Source organism: Pongo abelii, chromosome 17 (genome assembly GCF_028885655.2).
Source record: "Pongo abelii isolate AG06213 chromosome 17, NHGRI_mPonAbe1-v2.0_pri, whole genome shotgun sequence".
NCBI classification, from domain to species: Eukaryota; Metazoa; Chordata; class Mammalia; order Primates; family Hominidae; genus Pongo; species Pongo abelii.
In genome coordinates this window covers 20,265,530-20,287,751 of record NC_072002.2, presented here as the reverse complement: position 1 = coordinate 20,287,751, position 22,222 = coordinate 20,265,530, and the positions used below count along the sequence as shown (strand labels likewise).

Sequence of the window (22,222 nt, the reverse complement as noted above, 5' to 3'; positions counted from 1 at the left end):
GAATCCAGAAATTAAGCCAAATACAGGCAACTCATCTTAACTAATAATCAACAAGGCATACAAATAAACAAATTGAGGAAACAACACCCTATTCAATAAATGGTGCGAGGAAAACTGGCAAGCCACACATAGAAGAATAAAACTGGATCTCCCACACATAGAAGAATAAAACTGGATCTCCATCTCTGACCTTATACAAAAATCAATTCAAGATGGATCAAAGATTTAAATCTAAGGCCTGAAAGCATACAAATTCTAAAAGGTAGCATATAAAAAAACTCTTCTGGACATTGACTTAGGCAAAAAATTCATGACTAAGACCCCAAAAGCAAATGTAACAAAAACAAACATAAATAAATGGGACCTAATTAAACTAAAAAGCTTCTGCATAGCAAAAGAAATAATCAGCAGAGTACATAGACAACCCACAGAGTAGCAGAAAATATTTGCAAACTACGCACAAAAAGCTAGTATTCAGAATCCATACAGAACTCAAATAAATTAGCAAAATAATAATTCCATCCAAAAGTAGGCAAAGAAAATGAATATATATTTTTCAAAAGAAGATACACGAACACCTAACAATAACCTAAAAACGCTCAACATCACTAATCAGAGAAATACAAATGAAAACCACAATTAGATACCAACTTACTCCTACAAAAATGGCCATAATTCAAAAGTCAAGAAAACAACAGATGTTGGCATGGTTGTGGTGAAATGGGAACACTTTACAAATAAAATGTCATCTGCAGCAACTGGGATGGAGCTGAAGGCTATTATTCTAAGTGAAGTAACTCAGAAATGGAAAACTAGATATTATATGTTCTTATAAGTGAGAGCTAATCTATGAGGATGCAAAGGCATAAGAGTAATGTAATAGACTTTGGGGACTTGAGGGGGAAGGCTGGGAGGCGGGTGAGGGATAAAAGCTACATATTAAGTACAGTGTACACTGCTCGGGTGACAGGTGCACTAAAATCTCAGAAATTACACTAAAGAACTTATCCATGTCACGAAAAACCATCTGTATTTCCAAAACCATTGAAAAAACCTAACGATGTATCTTAGAGAGCTAGAAAAACAAGAGCAAACGAAACCAAAATTAGAAGAAAAGAAATAATAAAGATCAAAGCAGAAATAAATGAATTTGAAATAAATAAAATACAAAAGGTCAATAAAATGCAAAGTTGTTTTCTAAAAAAAAAAAAAAAAACAAACCTTTAGCCAGACTAAGAAAAAAAAAAGAAAACTCAGCCAGGCACAGTAGCTCACGCCTGTAATCCCAGCACTTTAGGAGGCTAAGGCAGGGGGATCACCTGAGGTCAGGAGTTTAAGACCAGCCTGTCCAACATGGTGAAACCCCGTCTCTACTAAAAAATACAAAAATTAGCTGGGCACGGTGGCGGGCACCTGTAATTCCACCTACTTGGGAGGCTGAGGCAGGTAGAATTGCTGGAAGTCAGGAGAAGGAGGTTGCAGTGAGCCAAGATCAAGCCACTGCACCCCAGCCTGGGCGACAGAGTGAGACTCTAACTCAAAAAAAAGAAAAAAAAAAAAAAGAAAGAAAGAAAAGAAAAAAGAAAAAAAGACTCAAATAAATAACATCAAAGATGAAAAAGGAGACATTTCAACTCTACAACTTATACTGCAGGAATTCAAGATCATTAGTGGCGCTATGAGCAGCTAGATGCCATAAATTGGAAAATCTAGAACAAATGGATAAATTTCTAGACACATAGAACCTAACAAGATTGAATTATTAAGAAATCCAAAACCTGAATAGACAAACAAGACATGTTGAGATCCATAATAAAAAGCCTCCTACGAAAGAAAAGCCTGAAATCTAATGGCTTCACTGAATTCGACCAAATATGTATAAAACTAATAGCAATCTGACTTAAACTATTCCAAAACAGAGGAGGAGGAAATACTTCCAACCTTGTTCTGTAAGGCAAGCATTACTCTCATACTAAAACCAGACAAACGCCTATCAAAAAGATCTATAGGCCAATATCAGCAATAGATGCAAAATTTCTAATAAAAATACTGGCAAGTAAAATTCAGCAACATATTAAAAAATTATTATAGATGCAAAATTTCTAATAAAAATAATGGCAAGTAAAATTCAGCAACAGATTAAAAAGATTATTATACCTCATGATCAAGTAGGATTTATCTCAGGGATGCAAAGATACTTCAACATATGCAAATCAATTAATGTAATACATCATATCAACAAAAGAAAGAACAAAAACCAAGATCATTTTGATCCTGAAAATCATTTGATAAAATTTAATATCCCCTCATGACAGAAACCCTCAAAACTATAGAAGAAACATACCTCAACATATAAAAGCTATATATGACACTCACATTGTATGATACTAAATGGGGAAAAATGAAAAGCTTTTCCTAAGATTGAGAACATGAAAAGGATGCACACTTTCACCACTGTTAATTCAACATATGGCAGCTAGAGCAATTAGACAAGATAAAAAAATAAAAGGCAACCAAATTGGAAAGGAAGAAGTCAAATTAGCTTTTCTTGCAGATGATGTGCTCTTTATTTGGAAAATCCTAATTCACTAAAACACTATTAGAACTCATAAATTTAGTCAAGATATAGGATTAAAAAGCTAGCAGTGTTTCTATATGCCAACAGTGAACAATGTGAAAAAGAAATGAAGAGAGTAATCCCATTTACGATAGCCACAAATTAAAATAAAATACCTAGGAATTAACCAAAGAAATTAAAGATCTCTACAGTGAACACTATAAAACATTGATGCAAGAAATTTAAAAAGACAAAAAAGAAAATATATTTTTTGTTCATAAGTCAGTATTTTTAGTGTCTATACTACCCAATCCAATCTACAGACTTAATGCAACCCTATCAAAACATCAATGATATTCTTCACAGAAATAGGAAAAACAATCCTATAAAGCGGACAGAACCAAAAAAGACTCAGAAGAGCCAAAGGTCTTGCAAGAAAAAATTTTGCCTTTATGTGGCTGGCTTATTTTTCTTAACATATGACCTCCAGTTCCATCCATGTTGTTGCAAACAACAGGATCTTATTATCTATAAGTGAAAAGTACTCCTTTGTGTATATGTACATTGGCTTTATCCATTCATCTGTTTTTGATAGACACTTTGGTTACTTCTAAATCTTGGCTAATGTAAACAATGCTGTGTGAAAGGAAAATAAATCTTTGAACCCCCAAATCACTAAGCTAAAGGGAAAAGTCAAGCTGGGAACCGCTTAGGGCAAATCTGCCTCCCATTCTATTCAGTCATCCCTCTCTGCTCATTGAGATAAATGCATACCTGATTGCCTCCTTTGGAAAGGCTAGTCAGAAACTCAAAAGAATGCAACCGTTTGTCTCCCACCTACCTATGACCTGGAAACTCCCTCCCTGCTTCAAGTTGTCCCACCTTTCCAGACTGAACCAATGTACAACTTACACATACTGATGTCTCATGTCTCCCTAAAATGTATAAAACCAAGCTGTGCCCTGACCTCTTGAGGCTGTGTCATAGGTGTGCATCCCTAACTTTGGCAAAATAAACTACCTAAATTGGATGAGACCTGTCTCAGATATTTTGTGTTCACAGCTACAATAAAAATGGAGGTGCAAATATCTCTCAGATGTCCTGATTTCCCTTCTTTTATGTACATACCTAGGAGCGGGGTTGCTAGGTAGTATAGTAGCTCTATTTTTTTTTTTTTTGAGGAACCTCTAAACTGTTCTCCATACTAGCTGTAATTTACATCCCCACCAAGAGAGTACTAGAGTTCCCTTTTCTCCACATACTCACCAGCATTTGTTATTGCCTGACCTTTGGAGAACAGCCATTGTAACTGGGATGAGATAACATCTCACTGTCATTTTGATTTGCATTTCTCTGATGATCACATGTTGAGCACCTTGTCACATGCACTGTTATTTGTATGTCCTCTTTTGAGAAATGTCTATTCACATTTTTTGCTCATTTTTAATCAGATTATTAAATTTTATCCTATAGAGTTGTTTGTGTGCCTTACATAATCTGGTTATCAATTTTTTTTCTGATGGGCCATTTGCAAATATTTTCTTCCATTTGGTATGTTGTCTCTTCACTTTGTTGATTGTTTCACTTGCTGTTTAAAAGTTCTTTAACTTGATGTGATTCCATTTGTCCATTTTTGCTTTGGTTGCCTGTGCCAGCAGGGTATTATTCAAGACATCTTTACCCCATTTAATTTCCTGGTGAGTTTCTACAATGTTTTCTTAACAGTACTTTCATAGTTTTAGGTCTTAGTTAAGTCTCTAATCCATTTTAACTTTTTAATATAGTAAGAGATAGGGGTCTAGCTTCATTCTTCTGAATATGGATATTTAGTTTCTGTAGCATAATTTATTCAATAAATTCCTTTCCTCAATATATATTCTTGAAACCGTTGTCAAAAATAGATTTGCTATAGCTATATGGATTTATCTCTGCATTCTCTCTACTGTTTCACTGATCAATACCATGCTGTTTTAATTACTATAGCTCTGTAGTATCATTTACAGTCAAATACTATGATTCCTCCAGTTTCTTTTGCATGTTCTCACACATTTGCTGGAGCTAAAAATTAAATTAATTCAGTTCATGGAGGGAGAGAGAATTGTTACCAGAGGCTGGAAAGTATAGTGGGGGGTTGGTGGGAAGTGGGGAAGGTTAATGAGCACAAAAATAATTAGAATAAGATTTAGTAGTTGCTAGTACAACAGAGTAACTGTAGTCAAAAGCAGTTTAATTGTATATTTTTAAATAACTAAAGGAATGTAATTAGATTGTAAACAAAGGATTAAATACTTGAAGTAATGAATATACCATTTACCCTGATGTGATTTTTATGCATTTCATGGCTACTTCAAAATATCTCATGTAACTCATAGATATATATAGCTACTACTACGTACTCACAAAAATTAAAAAATAAAATTTAAAAATAAAAAAGTATATATAAATTTAAGTTGCAAAGCTTAAAAAAAGACCACTGGTCTTCATTTCTTCATGATATATGAACTTAACACCATGTTGATCACATTGCCTTTGTGGGAATTCCAAAACACAGTTAAGAATTTGTACTACTTCAGTTGCTGTAGCTTTATCCATGCCAAAAGCATGTAGAAGAGAAGGAAAATTTTATTACATGTGCCCAGCACAGCCTTATCTTCTCCCAACACAGCATGGTACAACCAGGAGAAACTCCCAACTCTACGTTTCTTCCTCAGGAGAGAAAGAAGTGTGGAGTATGTGTCCACATCTCTGGTTTCCGAGGGGCTATCCAAAGATGGGGTTTGGCTCCCCTGACAGAGTGCTGAAGGAAATGGTGGTATACTCTGGATGATGGCTATACATATTTTACATCAATGTAAGAAGCAATCCTAAAAATTATATCAGAACTAAAGAGACCACAAATGTTCAACAATTGTCAAAAAGAGAAATATTGGAGGCATACACCCTGATTTTAAAAACCTATTATAAAGTTATAGTAATCAAAATAGTTTATAACCGGATTAAAAAGAGACAATACCAGTGAAACAGAACAGAGCACATCAATAATCCCTTGCATATATTATCAAATGAAGAGTAATCTGCACATCCATATTCACTGTAGCATTATTTACAGAAGCAAGTAAGTGGAAAGAACCAACTTAATAAATGAATAAAGACAATTTCAAATATACAAATAATTAAATATTATTCAGCTTTTTAAAAGCAGAAAATGTTGTTATATTCACAATAAATACATTTTTAAGACTTTATGTGCAAGAAGCCAGGCACAAAAAGACAAATACTATACAATTTTACTTATGTAAGATACCTAAAGTACTTAAACTCCTAGAAACAGAAAACAGACTGAACTGTGTCAGGGGCTAAGTGGAGAAAATGGGTAGTTGTTGTTTCATGGACAACCTGTTAGGACACAAAGCAACTCTTATTCTTTTTAACTTTTAAGTTTGGGATTATATGTACAGGTCTGTTACATAGGTAAACTTGTGTCATGGGGGTTTGTTGTAAGATTATTTTTTCACCAAGGTATTAAGCCTAGTACATATTAAAGATTGAATCATACAATGTATCCTTTCTTACCACATGGAATAAAACTAGAAATCAAAAGCAGAAGCAAAATTGCCAAATTGAAAAATCTGTGAAACTTAACACACTCTTTAAGATACTCTTCTTTAAGTGTCAGGAGATTTAATATTGTTAAATGACAATACTATCTCCAGTGATATTCAAATTCAATGTAGTCTCAATGAAAATCCAAAAGATACTTTTTGAAGAAATATTTTTTTAAATTATTACATTTACACAGAATTTCAAAGGACCATTGATAGCCCAAACATTCTTAGAAAAAAAGAACAAAATTAGAGGCACCACACTTCCTGTTTTTAGAATAGATTACAAGCTACATAAATAAAAACACTGCGGAACTTGCAGGAAGACAGATGATGGAACAGAATGGAGAACTCAAAAACAAAGCATTGTGTATATGGTCAAATGATCTTCAACAAGGTTGCTATAACAACATATTAAGGAAAAGATAGTCTCTTCAATAAATGGTATTGGAAAACTCTATATCCACATGGGAAAAATTGAGGTTGGATCCTTCCCCTAAACCATACACAAAAACTGTCTTGAATGAGTTAAATATTTAAATGTAAGAATTATAACTCTACAATTTTTGGAAGAAAATATAGGGAGTGGCTGGGTGTGGTGGCTCATGCCTGTAATCCTAGCACTTTGGGAGCCCAAGGCAGGCAGATTACTTGAAGTCAGGAGTTCAAAACCAGCCTGACCAACAGGGTGAAACCCTGTCTCTACTAAAAATATTTTTAAAAATTAGCCAGGTATGGTGGTACATGCCTGTAATCCCAGCTACTCAGGAGGCTGAGGCAGGAGAATCGCTTGAACCCAGGAGCGGAAGGTTGCAGTGAGCCAAGATCATGCCATTGCACTCCAGCATGGACAACAAGAGCAAAACTCCATCTCAAAATAATAATAATATAGGGAGAAAGATTATGACATTGGTCTCGGCAATGTTTTCTTGCATATAACATCAAATACATGAGCAATAAATTTAAAAACACAGAAATATGGGACTACATTAAATTTATCTCTGCACGTTAAACATTTAGTGAAGTAAGCAGAAGAAGAAAAAATAAAAAATTGTATGTTTGACAGAAGTTAACACCCAGAATATATAAACTTTGAAAAATCAACAACAAAAAGTAACATGATTAACAAATGGACAAGAGATGAAAATGTTTCTCCAAAGATGAAATAATACACATAGCAATTACTGAAAACATTTCTAGTCTTTAGAAAAATGTAAAGCAAAACCACAATGAGATATTATTGGGCATTAATTAGGATGGCCAATATCAAGCGAACAAAAAATAACAAATGTTGTCAAGAACATAGAGGAATTGAAACCCTTGTGCACTGTTGGTGGGGAAAAAGTGATGCAGTTACTTGAAAAATGTATGGAGATTCCTCAAAAAATAAAGTCATTATATGACCCAGTAATTCCACTTCTGGGCATCTAATCAAAATATGCAGAGTATACTTGAAAGAAATATTTGCACATCCATGTTCATTGCAGCAATATTCACTGTATTCGTTTATTACTGCACTGCTATAAATACCTAAGACTGGGTATTTTTAAAAAAGAGGTTTAATTGGCTCATGGTTCTGCAGGCTGTACAGGAAGCATAGCAGCTTCTGCTTCTGTGGCAGCCTCAAAAAGCTTCCAGTCACGGCAGAAAGCAAAGGGGGAGTGAGTCATCTCACATGGTGGGGGCAAGAGCAAGGCAGAGTGAGGGCGGGGGTGCCACATGCTTTTTAAAAATAAGATCTCAGGAGAACTCACTCACTACAGCACAGACAGTACCAAAGGGAATGGTGTTAAACCATTCTTGAGAAACCAACTCTATGATCCAATCACCTCCCAGCAGGCCCCACCTCCAACATTAGAAACTGCAATCTTAGATGCGATTTAAATGGGAACCCAGATCCAAACTATATCATTTACAAAAGACAAAAAGGGAAAAAACTCAAACGTTCTTCAATGAATAGGTAATTTTTAAAGATGTGCCTTATATATACAATGAAATATTCTTTTTTTTTTGAGACAGAGTCTCGCTCTGTTGTCCAGGCTGGAGTGCAGTGGCACAGCCTCGGCTCACTGCAAGCTCTGCCTCCTGGGTTCACACCATTCTCCTGCCTCAGCCTCCTGAGTAGCTGGGACTACAGGTGCCCTCCACCACGCCCGGCTAATTTTTTGTATTTTTAATAGAGACGGGGTTTCACCGTATTAGCCAGGATGGTCTCTATCTCCTGACCTCGTGATCCGCCTGCCTCGGCCTACCAAAGTGCTGGGATTACAGGAGTGAGCCACCGCGCCTGGCCACAATGAATTATTCTTTAGCCTCAAATGAAAATATCTTGTCAGATGCTACAATAAGAATAAATCTTAAAGCCATTATTTTAAGTGAAATAAGACACTAATGAAGTGACAGGGTATGATTCCACTTACATAAGATATCTTATGTCATAAACTTACAGAAACAGGCAGTAGAAAGATGACTGCCTATGGTTGGGGTTGTGAAACCTTTGTGGAGCCAAAGATCAAGGAGGGTCATTTGGAAAAAGCAGGCCCTCACCCAGGTGGCAAACTCAAGAGCCCATGGACATGGCTACAGACAAGGAAATGGTGCACCAAACTTGGTCTTACTGAGGATCCTGAAGCAGTTCTGCAACCTGTCTCAAACTCCTCTCAGCTATAGTCCAGAAATAGTCTTCCCATCAAGAGAGATGCAGGAAGACATACCCAGCCATGGCCCTAGAGGCAGGTCTGTAGATCTTGGCCTCAGCTGTGGTCCTGGAAGCAGCCCTGTAACTCAGTTCTAGCCCTCACAGCCACAGTCCATGGCCAGTTATAGGCACCTAGTTAGAGACCTGTGAAAACTGCTTCCAGGTAGCTAGTAGAAGACAAACCCATTCATACACCTGGTATTTGGCCCATCATATGCAGAGAAATTTCAAAACCCTACCCTAGTGCCTGCTGTATAGATTAATGTCCACAAGGAAATCTCTACCCTAGTGCCTGCTATATAGATTAATGTCCTAAAGGAAATCTAATCTTTCCAGGTCCCAAAAAGAATCCACGACATCAAAGGCAGACCCCACAGTGACCCAGCAGCACCCTTGTGACCCAGCTTTACAACCCTTCTTCTCTGCAACCCCAGAGGTAATGTCATCAACCTGGAAACCCAACAAAAGGAGATCTTTACCTGCCAAAAACAGTTTACAGAAACTGTAACCATTGTTAGATCCTTCAAATGTACAGAAACAGGGCTGCTTCAGGGACCACAGCTGAGGTCAAGGTCTGTAGGTCTGCCTCCAGGGCCATGGGTAGTTATACTGTGCCACTCTCAATGCTTCTACCTTAACATATTACTGAAAGTTTCTATCAGAACAATTAGGCAAGGAAAGGAGAACAAGGCTCTCCAGTTTGGAAAAGAAGTAAAAATGTTACTGTTTGTAGATGATATGATCATACATATGTATATAAAACCTTAGAGTACAACAACAAAAACTGTTTGAACTAATAAATGCATTTATTAAAGTATCAGGATAATCAACATATAAATACTTGTGGAGTTCTTTGAGACAGGGTGTCACTCTGTTGCTCAGGCTCACCTCAAACTGCTGGGCTCAAATGATCCACCTGCCTCAGCCTCTGAAAGCACTGAGATTACAGAAATGCGGCACTGCACCAAGCTCAGCATACAAATATTTGTTGCATTTCCATACAGTAACAACAAACTTTCCACAAAAAAAGAAACAATTTTTATTTACAATTATATAAAAGAAATTTAATCAAAATAAATTTAACTGATGATATAAAAAATTTATACACTAAATACAGTAAGATATTGATGACAGACATTAAAGCAGACCCAAATAAATAGAAACATATTCCACTGGAATAATTAATACTGTCAAAGTACCATATTATCCAAAGTAATCTATGGATTCAAAGTTTTCGTGGAATTTTTCACAGTAATAGAAAATAAAATTGTAAAATTTAAGTGTAACCTAAAACAACTTGAAATAACCTGAGCAATACTGAAAAAGAAAGCTGGGGGCATCATACTTTCTAATTTCAAACTTTATTTAAAGGTTATAGTAATGAAAAGAGTGTGGTATGTGCATAAAAACAGATACAAAAACCAATGGAACACAATAGAGAGCCCAGAAGCAATCCATGCATACAAGGTCAACTAATCTTTGACAAGAGCACCAAGAATATACAATGCAGAAAGTATAGTCTTGTCAATACACGGTGCCAGAAAACCTGGATATCCACAAGCAAAAGAATTAGATTATTTTCTTTGACCATACCCTAAAATTAACTAAAAATAAAAGACTTAAATGTAAGACATAAAACCTTAAAACTCCTGAAGAAAACATATTGGAAAACCTTGTTGATATTGGTCTTGGCAACAGCTTTTTGGATATAACACCAAAAGCATAACATTGAAAGAAAATATAAACAAGTGGGACTGCATCAAAGTAAACAGCTTCTGCACAGGAAAGGAAAAAAAAATTTTTTAAACCTTACAGGATAGAAAAATATTTGCAAGCCATGTATAAGAAGTTAATATCCAAAATGTGTAAGAAACTTCTGCAATTCAAAGCAAAACAATGATGATGATAACCTATTCAAAAATAGACAAAAGATTATTTTTCCCCAAAGAAGACATACACATACAAGGCAAATCCTGTATGCTGTCAGTGAGATGTAAATTGATAAAGTCATCATAAAAACCAATAAAAAATAAAAATAGAAGTATCATATAATCCAGTAATATCACTTCTAGGCATACTACTACCAAAGGAAATAAAATTAGCACCTTGAAGAAGTATCTTCAGCCCCCATGTTCATTGTAGTATTGTTTACAACAGACAAAATATGCTGTGTGTGTGTGTGAGTGTGTGTACATACACACACACAGAGAAGAATACTATTCAGCCATAAGAGAGAAGGAAATCTAGCCATTTACAACATGGATACACCTGGAGGACATTATGCTAAATGAAATAAGGCAAACAGAGACAAAGATACTGTATGTTCTCAATTAGATGGGGAATCTAAAAATGTAAACTCATAGAAACAGAGAGTAGAAGGGTGGTTGCTAGTGCCTGAGGGTGGGAATATGAGATGTTGTTCAAAGAGTACAAATTTAGTTACAAATTGAGCAAGTCTGAGAAATCTAATGTACATTAGCATTAGATTAGCAAAATAGCATTGTTTATAGTAAGTAATACTGTAACATATGCTTAAAATTTGCCACAACAGTAGACCTTAAGTATACTTACTATAAAAAAAAAGGTTATCTATGTGAGGTAATAGATGTGTTCATCAACCTGACTATATTTTATTTCACAATGTACACACATATCAAATCATTACATTGTACACATTAAATATATAGTTATACAATTTTTATTTATCTGAAAAATCCATGTCACACAAACACAGTCATATAGTAAGTCCTCACTTAATGGTCAAAATAGGTTCTTGAAAACTGTGGGCTTTTTTTTAAATGAAACGACATTGCTATATGCCATTCAAATACCTTTCTTTTGTATCAATTAAACTATGGTAAAATTCATTTTCTTAAACAATATGTTGCTTCACTTACAGTTACAGCTTCTAAGAACTATCAACATTAAGAACTGACTATAAACTTATACGATTTATATAGGTATGTGTATGTGTATCACCTTACACATTTATATATATAGATATATATCAATGACACAGTCCCAGCAGGCTCTCTACTAAATAAGACAAACTTATAAGATAATAGTTATTAAAAAATAAGATAATAGATGGCTTAGTATTTGCTTAGCAAGGTTCTAAGCTCATTAATGACACAGGGCATTTAAAAAATCTAGAAGGTGAGTAGATACTCACCTTCTATCAGTGGTGTCCAACCAACTCTTTGAATGAGAGGACTTTTTGCTTATCTGTGGTGATGAATATCATGAAAACTGCACGAACCTTTTTTCTTTTTAGCACATCAGCTATCATTAGTGTTCGTGTATTTTATGTGTGGCCCAAGTCAACGCTTCTTCTTCCAATGTGGCCCGGGGAAGCCAAAAGGTTGGACACTCATTCTTTAAACTATAATTTGAAAATCTGCACATATAGAGTTTAAATTACAAATCTCAGTTTATTCTAAAGCAGTAACACTTTGAGGTAAAATAATATTACATTTTTTCATATTTAGAAAAATGCTTATTGTTCTGATAAAATTGCTGAGTAAGGATTTTTGTAGAATCACATTTGCAACCTCTACAGGATTAAAAATTATTAAGCAGAAAAGATGCAACATCTGTCCCTGGTGTTCCTGGGATTTCTGAACCAAATCCCAGTATGTCCCCTACTCACCTTACACATTTTAGACATGATGCAAAAAGAATATCTGAAAAAGATACTTTAACATAGAACTCCTCAAAAATACAAATATTCCTATGTATCCAAAACCAATGGAAAAGCAGACAGATCATGCAGCCCTTTGTAAGTGATAAAGTGGACACTGGGTCTCACTGTAAACTTGAAGGGAGATCACTAAAGAAAAAAAAAATTCTTAGAAAATTTAAGAGCATGAGACAGAAGATGTCCCTATCTGTGAATATGAAAACAAAACAAAACAAAAAACACAACCTTTTCAGAAATTATTTTCATTGGAGCAAAGCTTCCCAAACTACATTTTCTTTTTTCTTTTTGAAAATTCACATTTCCAAGTGATTTTTTTTTATTATACTTTAAGTTCTAGGGTACATGTGCACAACGTGCAGGTTTGTTACATATGTATACATGAACCATGTTGGTGTGCTGCACCCATTAACTCATCATTTACATTAGGTATATCTCCTAATGCTATCCCTCCCCCCTCCCCCCACCCCACGACAGGCCCCGGTGTGTGATGTTCCCCTTCCTTTCCTTCTTGACCTTTGGTCCCCTTGTCTGTGTCACCTCCTTCATTCACCCTCACCTACTTGGGGGTTTGGCTACCGTCTCATCTATCTTCAAATTGTAAGGCTCTTTTCTTTGCTCCAGACAGGTGACCAGGTCTGGTTAGAGATAGTAACACTTGTTTTATTAAAAAAAAAAAAAAATGACTGTTGCTGGGGATTCTCCAATTACCAACCTAGTACTATGCTAAGCAGAAAAGAGAAATTACAAATGATTCTAGAAAATTAATCCAAAAATTGTTTCCTGACAGAATCTTTAGAATATTTAAGTATTTTAAATCTGCAGGTTCTAAGTTCCACTACCCAGTACTACCGAATCAAAAATAAGTGGTACAAGGCCGGGAATGGTGGCTCACGCCTGTAATCTCAACACTTTGAGAGGCCGAGGCAGGACGACTGCCTGAGCTCAGGAGTTCAAGACCAGCCTGGGCAACATGGCAAAACCCTGTCTCTACTAAAATACAAAAAATTAGCCAGGCGTGGTGGTGCATGCCTGTAGTCTCAGCTACCTGGGAAGCTGAGGCAGAAGTGCTTGAACCCAGAAGGCAGAGGTTGCAGTGAACCAAGACTGTGCCACTGCACTCCAGCCTGGGTGACAAAGTGAGACTCCGTTTCCAAAATACATAAATAAATAAATAAGTGGTACAAAATGAATGTAAAGGTGTGGGAAACAATATTTTATGTCATTCAATTTCTAAAACTACCACTAATGTAGAGTAAAGGAAACAAATTAGCTCAAAAAAAGAGAAGGTTTATGTAAAGATGAATCATCTTAAAGATTTTCTTTTTGGCTGGGCATGGTGGCTCACACCTGTAATCCTAGCACTTTGGGGGGCCCAGGCGGGTGGATCACCTGAGGTCAGGAGTTCGAGACCAGCCTGGCCAACATGGTGAAACCCTGTCTCTACTAAAAATACAAAAAATTAGCCAGACGTGGTGGTGGGTGCCTGTAATCCCAGCTATTCAGGAGGTTGAGGCAGGAGAATCGCTTGAACCCAGGAGGTGGAGGTTGCAGTGAGCCAAGATTGCGCCATTGCACTCCAGCCTGGGTATCAAGAGCGAAACTCTGTCTCAATTAAAAAAAAAAAAAAAAAAAAGATTTCCTTTTTTACACTAGCAAACTCCCATTTTTTCTTGAAGAAAAGAACTGAAATTAATTCATGCAAAGCAGAAGTTCTCATGAGACAGTCTACGAAGAAAGAAAATAAAACTCTGAGGGAGAATTAGGAATTATGTATTAAAGTTATTCTCACCCAGGGAGACCAGGTTTCTGTAGTTCTCCAACATCACATCTCTATATAAATTCTGCTGGGCAGGGTCCAGGCATTTCCACTCTTCTGGAGAGAATTCTATGGCCACATCCCTGAATGTTAAGAGTTCCTGAAAACACATATATTAAGTGACAGAGTTCTTAATTTGACTAGAGATGAAATGAGTTAAAATAACTAGTTCTGACTTATGTGGCTGACTAGGATTATCTGATAAAATAACTTTTAACACAGTAATGTTCTCTAAAGCATTCTATAACTCTGAGGGAAAAGGATGCCACGCAAGCAATTTCTGCTGCTGCAATGGAAATATGAGCTGCACTGACCTACCCCTACCAAAACCAAGCAGAGCAGGCCCTATGACCTCCTTCTGGAACAACGGGTGAACTCACCTCTCATTAAAGTATCTGGAAGCCCTCATGTTTGACCCCGGCCTCACCACAGAATCATGCGAGGAACTTAATTTAAAAAACAGGGATGTTTTCACCCAGAACAATAGACAGGATCTCTGGGGAGGGCACAGGTGATGGTCTCTCTTCAAACTCTCCATGTGATCCTATTGAAAGACTGCGCTGAGAGGCACTTAACTAAGCACTGCCTCTCAAGCTTCAATGTGCATATAAATTATTTGGTATTCTAGGCCTCACTGTTACAAAATTTTGCAGGTTTAAAAAGGGTCCATGAATTAGCTTCTTATAACAAGTCTCCTGTTAATGCTGATATTCCTCCTCCTAGACTCATTATAGTACCACTCAGCTAGAGAAAGCAGGCACACACAGAATCCCTTATCCCAACACCCTTATCACAACACACATATCCTTCATCCAAAGAAAAGACCACCAATCATCATCCTGAAACTTGGCACTCTCTGCAGGCCCTTTTACATAGTTTACACAGGCTGGAGATAATGGCAACGTCTGAGTAAGTCTGCAGCTGAAAAACATGTGCACAAGCATTAATGCAATGTTTATGGAGCATGTACTATGTGCTCAGGAGTATGTCACAGAGCACTGTGCTGGGAAGCTCACATTATGTGTTAATTCTCATAACAGGTTTCTGTAGAGGTGGGTACTAATTGTCCCACACTTCCCAGGATTTAAATGCAGGGCCTGGCATTTCTATTTCTTCTGTTTTCCTATCACTGATTTTAAAAATAAAATGTATAGAATAATAGCTCATTTTAGACAGATGGAGAGATACAGAAAGGAACTGTTAATTGCAATTCAGTGTTTGTATTTACTTTGAGACTTGTGAAGAAATCATTGAAACTGCAGGAATGGAGAACAGGTTGCTGGATGGGATGTCTCTAGAAACACTGGTTGTAATTTTTTTTTTTTTTTTTAAGACGGAGTTTCGCTCTTATTGCCCAGGCTGGAGTGCAATGGTGCGATCTCAGCTCACTGCAACCTCCGCCTCCCAGGTCCAAGCAATTCTCCTGCCTCAACCTCCCAAATAGCTGGGATTACGGGTGCCCACCACCGCGCCCGGCTAATTTTTAGTATTTTTAGTAGAGCCGGGGTTTCATCATGTTGGCCAGGCTGGTCTTGCACTCCTGACCTCAAGTGATCTGCCCGCCTTGACCTCCCAAAGTGCTGGGATTACACGCATCAGCCACCACACCCGGCCTAATTTTTTAAAAAAGAATTTAAGGCCCCAAAGTATATAGTTTTTCCCCTTTTATCTCCTTTTGGGTTTTGGGAAATTGTGAGCACCAGCTGTGGAGAGGCAGTAGGGGTAGTCACTCCAAACTCTGATCTCCTCTAGGCAGTTCTGTGAGAGATTTCAGTGTGGGATCAGACCTGGAAAAAGTTTAGCAGTAGAGGGTGGATCTGCGCAGGGTTGGGACAGATCTCCATGCTGCTAAGAATTTTCAGTTTTGTCTTTTCTAAGCCTGACCAAGAGAAATCTGATTTTCAGAGTTTGTGCAATTTTAATCTATTTTAGCCACTTCCCTATTTTGTAACATATGATAAGAAAGAATTTAACCAAAACCCTTACGTTTTCCTAGAGCAATTATATTAGAAGGTAAATATTTATTCTTAGCAAGGTAAAAACAATACAAATAATAACTTCTCTTCTGTCCATGAACAGACCTTCAGTTGGTGGCATCAAAACTCAAAACAAGGGATGTGACCCAAATGAAGCTTAAGTCCCCTCTACACCTTCCATCTTTGTGCTTAACACACGATGCTGAATTCAACTACTTATTCATGTGCTCTAGATTGCAAGTTCCTTCATGGTAGGGACCATGACTGCTTCATCTCTTTTTCTAATGACATATGAAATAGAAGCAATTAGCTTATTGACCAGTTTGAGTCTCCAGATCTCCTCATTTTTCACCAAAGAACCAGAAAACTGAAGCAACTCCCATCTGGGTACAAATCAAGGAAATTATTTCTGTGAGGCGAGGAAAAAACCCTGGCTGAGCCACTTATCTTCCTCTAAAATGGGGGCAGAATTAAATCTTGTAGTCAGACTGACCCCAATTTGCACAGAACATCCTCAAATGTCTCCAAAATTCACAGGTGCTGGGTGAGTGTCCCCAGTGACTATGGGCTGATGCCTCCATAATGATCCTGAGGCAGGAGACACTCAGGCTTTGTGGGGTGCAAATATTATAGAAAATGGTTCTGCCCTGGTGGAGCGGCAGATCCCGAATCTAGCTGTAATATCCCCTGTCCCTGACCAGCTAAGTCTGAGGTAAGGGGAAGAACAAAAATACTCTACTCCACTAACAGTTTACAGGGAGGCACAGTTGTGATTATGGCTCTGGTTATTTTGTAGCTCTGATCTCCCATTGCTAAGGTGCTTGTTTAACTTACAGGATTCTGTTGACACCAGAAGCCTCTCACAGAGCTGTAGCAGGTCACTGGACAAGATCTGGAAAACTCAAAGGGCTCCACTCTGAAATTGACACTTAAGATGTCTATGTTGACCTCTCATGATGCAGAAAATGTCTTCTGTGAGTTTTCTGTATGTCTTCAACCCAAAGTCTGGCCCTGTCTTGTGAATCCCAGGCAGAAGCCAGCTTTTATGTGCTGATTCTAGGTGGGATCAATGTGCCTCTGCATTCTTGGGGGTTACAGCAAGCAGAGTAAAACCAGAGGAAAGATCCTCTCATGGAGGCTCCTTCAATACCTTTTCTTCTCTCAAATCCCAGGACATAAATTCAGAATCTGGAGCTGCACATTTAGGTCTTGAAGGGCTGATGAGCGGTGGCACATGTGTGGGCATTTGGGCAAGGGGAGGTGGGAGGGAGTTGAAGTTTTCAGGTTTAATTAATGAACATGTGTGATCCTAATTGGGTTTATGGGCCCCATGATCTCTGAATCAGTGTCAGATGTGAAGATGCCAGGAGCACTAACGGAGGTGGAATACTTGACTGCTGTCCTAAAAAGTTATTTTTGTAAAAATCTACTCTACCTGCTCTAGAAGGGACTGTAGATGCCAAAGAGAGACCATTCTGTTTGAAGATCTGGGGGGCATTTTGCTGCACAATTGTGGGTTGTGACTGGAATCCTGAGAAAGAAAATTCCCTCTAAAGTGAAGCCTGGTGGGCACCTTGTGTATAACATGTAGTAATGCTGGACAGTGTGGAAAACATAACTGAAAGCAAACTAATTTCCGACCCTAAAAAACTCTCCATCGGCCAGGCGCGGTGGCTCACGCCTGTAATCCCAGCACTTTGGGAGGCCGAGACGGGCGGATCACGAGGTCAGGAGATCGAGACCATCCTGGCGAACACGGTGAAACCCCGTCTCTACTAAAAATACAAAAAAAAAAAAAATTAGCCAGGCATGGTGGTGGGCGCCTGTGGTCCTAGCTACTCGGGAGGCTGAGGCAGGAGAATGGCATGAACCTGGGAAGCAGAGCTTGCAGTGAGCCAAGATCGCACCTGGGCGAGACTCTGTCTCAAAAAAAAAAAAAAAAAACTCTCCACCATAACAAAACAGCAAGAAAACTGTTTTGTTATATAATTAAACTAAAATGTGATGTGCATCACAGGCAATATACTAAGAGATTGCAAACAGGGAAAGGTCAACATAATTAGTACTCAAGTGTACCATTTGTCATACACAGCTTATTATAATTTGGGATGTCATCTGGGTTTTCTAATTGGTAATGTTTAAAGGAAAAACAAACTTCCCTCATCTTCATGACACGAGGTAGTGTTGCAATGTGGAGTTAGACACCTGCTGAAGGCAGCCTTCTCCTCTTCTACAGAAACTGTGGGATAGGGTGTATAAACTTGCTATTTACATTTCAAAGCAATAGTTTCCAGGTCCTAGATTAAGACAATTCTGAGTCACACACACACACACACACACATACACACACACACACAACCAAATGACCTATTTAACTGATAAAAATGATTTACATATATTTCAAAGAAGTAGAGAAAAGTTTTCAAACTAAATGCTTTAAGAAAAGAGAGACGAGCAAAAATTCTTCCCTCATTTTAAAGAGAAAGCATTAAGCTGTTTCTTTCTAATTTGTATTTGCTCCTACAACAGCTGGGTCTAAAGACATGGTCTTGAACTCATTAACATCTGACTTCTAGTAGGCACTGGATTCAGGCACTGGAGGGATGGCCTTGGGCACACTGTGTACACATGAAAGAGGATTTGTGGGGAAGAAAAAAGCAGAAAAGAGAAAGATGCTATCAAGAATTATGGGTGGGGATGCAGGGCAGAACTGATTAAGGAACTGGTTTGTGCTACAGATACAGGCTCAGGCAGCGCTATGCTCTGTGTTCATACAGTCAGAAGAGATTATGAGCAGGTAGTCCAAGAAACCCGGGTTGGTGAGAAAAAAACAGGTTCCCGATAGAGATTCAGTGTCTAGAGTTGAGATAAGCCAGGAGTCTTCTAGGCACCTGTGTATGTTCTTGGCAGAAAACTCTAGGAGGAAAGCTGTTGTGAGCACAATTCCTGAGGGTAAAACCTTGTCGTGGGAGGAGTGTGGCCAGATCAATTTTTAGTGGGTATGTTCAGGAGTGGGTTAGAAGCATATGGGGGCTGGCAGCAGGGTCAGGGGAGGGAATAGGTTCTCAGAGCTCCTTCATTCTAAGCTCTCGTTCCCTCTCACGGTAGGAGGAGACCTGGAATTACAGGACAATGCACAGGGTGATAACAAGCCTGTGTGCAGAACAAAGCCTCACTTCCCTCAGACACCTGGAGTCTCCTTGTAGACCAGGCCCCAGTGATGTCTTTCTTCTGACACAAAACATAAGGAGTTTGCTGAACACCAACCAATCATCCAACACCAACTAGCTGTCCAACAACTCAATTCCAACACCGCCCAGAGTCAGCATAGATCCCACAAGTTCAGGGCTAAGTCCCATAACACTGTCGCCATTGCCGATGCCAGTCACATGCCTCTGGATACCCATCTTTATTTCTCGACTACTTCCTACAAATCAAGGGCTTCCACATTCCCCTCCTCAAGCTCAATAATTTGATAGAACTATTCACAGAACTCAGCAAAGCATTGTACTTACATATACCAGTTTATTATTGAAGATACAGCTCAGGAACAGCCACATGGAAGAGATGCATAGGGCAAGAAAAAGTGGTGGTGAAAGCTGGGGCAGGTAGGTAATTCTGCTAAATAGCTGTGACAAAAAATTCCTCATGCTTTTTGTTCTCCGAAATCAGCTTAATGAAAAGAGACACCTTTCCCATTATGACTTCAATAATACTCTCTCTTTTTTTTTTCTAAACCTATCACAGAGTCAGACATGGACCACACATTTCCATTTTTTTCTCATAAACAATTGGCTGAACAATTTCATCTTCAGCGGTCAAAAAAAAAAAAGCCTATTTGTTCAGATTCCTGAACTTTGACCCATTCTCAGCCTGATTCAACATTCAATCTCTCTTTATTAATCTCCTAAGAACAAGCTGACTTCAGGGTTGAACACTCTCTGATTTAGAATCTGATTTTGCCACCCTTCATTCTGCCCACCCTCTCTCACCTTCCTTCTAATCTTCTTTGCTCTTTCCAACTTTTTTTAAAAGCCCTTTTCTGTCTATCCTTTGAGATCCAATTTACAGTCAAGCAAGAAAACCGAAGTTGAAATAAGTGAACAAATCTATACAGGGGGACAAACTCAGGGAGTGGCAGTGCTTTCTGGAACAGGGACGTCTGACTCAAGTGTCAAATCAGGCCACCTTATCCCTTGGGACTTTCTCTCACCCCCATACTCCTCACTGAAGTGCTCAATGCCCACCCTCCCAGGAGACACTGCACTGTGCCCCACTCCGCTTTTTGCTTTGCAGGTTCTTGCACTGCCTCCCTGGGGTGGGTTTGTCTCGTCCTTCAGGTTAGTTTCTCTCCCTTCGCGAATATAAGACAATTCAGAAGACAGGAATAGTCTATCTTTTTCTCTGAATACCAGCATCTGATTGGCTGACAAGCAATGTGTTTCCATGGAATGAAAACTGGGGTTGGGGGAAAAAAAAAATCTTAAAAATCCCAATGGGTTCTTTTTTTACAGGAAGGGTAAGCCTGGATATTTCTCTCACCCCCAGGGCATTCAGCTGCTCCTTTGAGAAGCTGCACTCCCATCCCTCAGTGTGTCCTCTGGAAGATTACCAAAGGGCTGATATTCACCAGAACTCCCAAAAGACATGGCTCTGGTTTGTATCTTGGGCCATCTCAAGACAGTTCTAAAACTCAGGACTAGAAAAAGGCCCGAATGTGGCTAAGGAAACATTGCCCCATAAAGTTTCCCAAGGAAAACCTCAATCCCAAGATGTCCTAATAAGGAGTTTGTGCCAAGGGAGGATACAAGGAGAAACAGCAGAAAGATTTTTTACAGTTGAGTGCCAGGGGATTATTTTCTGCTTTTCTCTCATGTGAAATATTTGTAAGTAGAAAACAAGTATTTTACAAATTGCCATCCACTGCTCTGTGAAAAAGTGATTAATTAAAATACTGTTTCTGAAATGTGCAATAAAGGACAAAAATAGTTGACAATGTATGGAAGGGTAGAAGTTGGCTTTGGGGAATGTCAGCAAGAAACCGGAAATTTAAGATTTTACTTCAAGCCAGGTTAGGCTGGCAGAACAGAGTAGTGGATGTGAGACCCTGCTTGCCACACATTTGGAAAATGCAGGCGAAAACCAGTGTCTTTGATTAAAGTTAAAATAATTACATAGCAGTCAATTAGACTGAAGTGGCTCTAGTGGTCTAGGTCTCTATGTAAAAAAAGAAATCTAACTCAAATGCATTTTTTCTAAGTTACTACCTTAGGAGGAAAGGAATTCAAGCTTTAACAATTACAAACCTCCAATTAATCCCTGATTACATAACCAGGAAATTTCCACCCAGACACTCCAAATAAAGCGACTACATAACTGTACCCAATTATTTAATTGTCTTTGCTTCCTCACACACCTTATACAAGCCTTTCTTTCAAGACCTTCTAGTAGCCCCCAAACCACAAACCATTGCTGAGCGCTGTCCCATTAATGAATCACTGTTTACTCATATAAGCTGTCTATGTTTTAATGGTGCCTCAGTCTAATTCTGAACAGGGTAAGGTAGGGACGGTGGACCCCACGGACCACAGCTCCTTCCACGCAGGAACCCTGCACATCGAGTCGGCGTCTTTCCGATGACTTTCGCCTCATCACCTCACAACCTGGGGAAGATACAGGGCTGCGGGCGCAGAGCTGCGCAGAGGGCTACAGGCTGGGGCCAAAGCCGCCGTGCAGGGACGGGACAGGACGCCTGGAGTCCCTGCACCGGAGGGGACTGAGGGCTGAGCTGCAGAGGACTCGACTCGCAGACTAGGTCCCGCCACCGCCATGTCCAGCCGGTTCCAAGGAGCCCCCTCCCGTCTCGGGACGCC

At 38.6% G+C, this 22,222-nt stretch overlaps 1 protein-coding gene across 1 annotated transcript in view; it reads right to left on the bottom strand.

Annotated features, from left to right (window-relative positions):
• Window positions 1-22,222, bottom strand: part of ZNF519 (zinc finger protein 519) — a 30,277-nt gene that overhangs the window by 7,853 nt on the left and 202 nt on the right. The window contains exon 2 of the mRNA XM_024235982.3: window positions 14,347-14,473. Within this exon, the coding sequence (XP_024091750.3) occupies window positions 14,347-14,473 (127 nt within the window). The remainder of the gene's footprint in view (window positions 1-14,346; window positions 14,474-22,222) is intronic.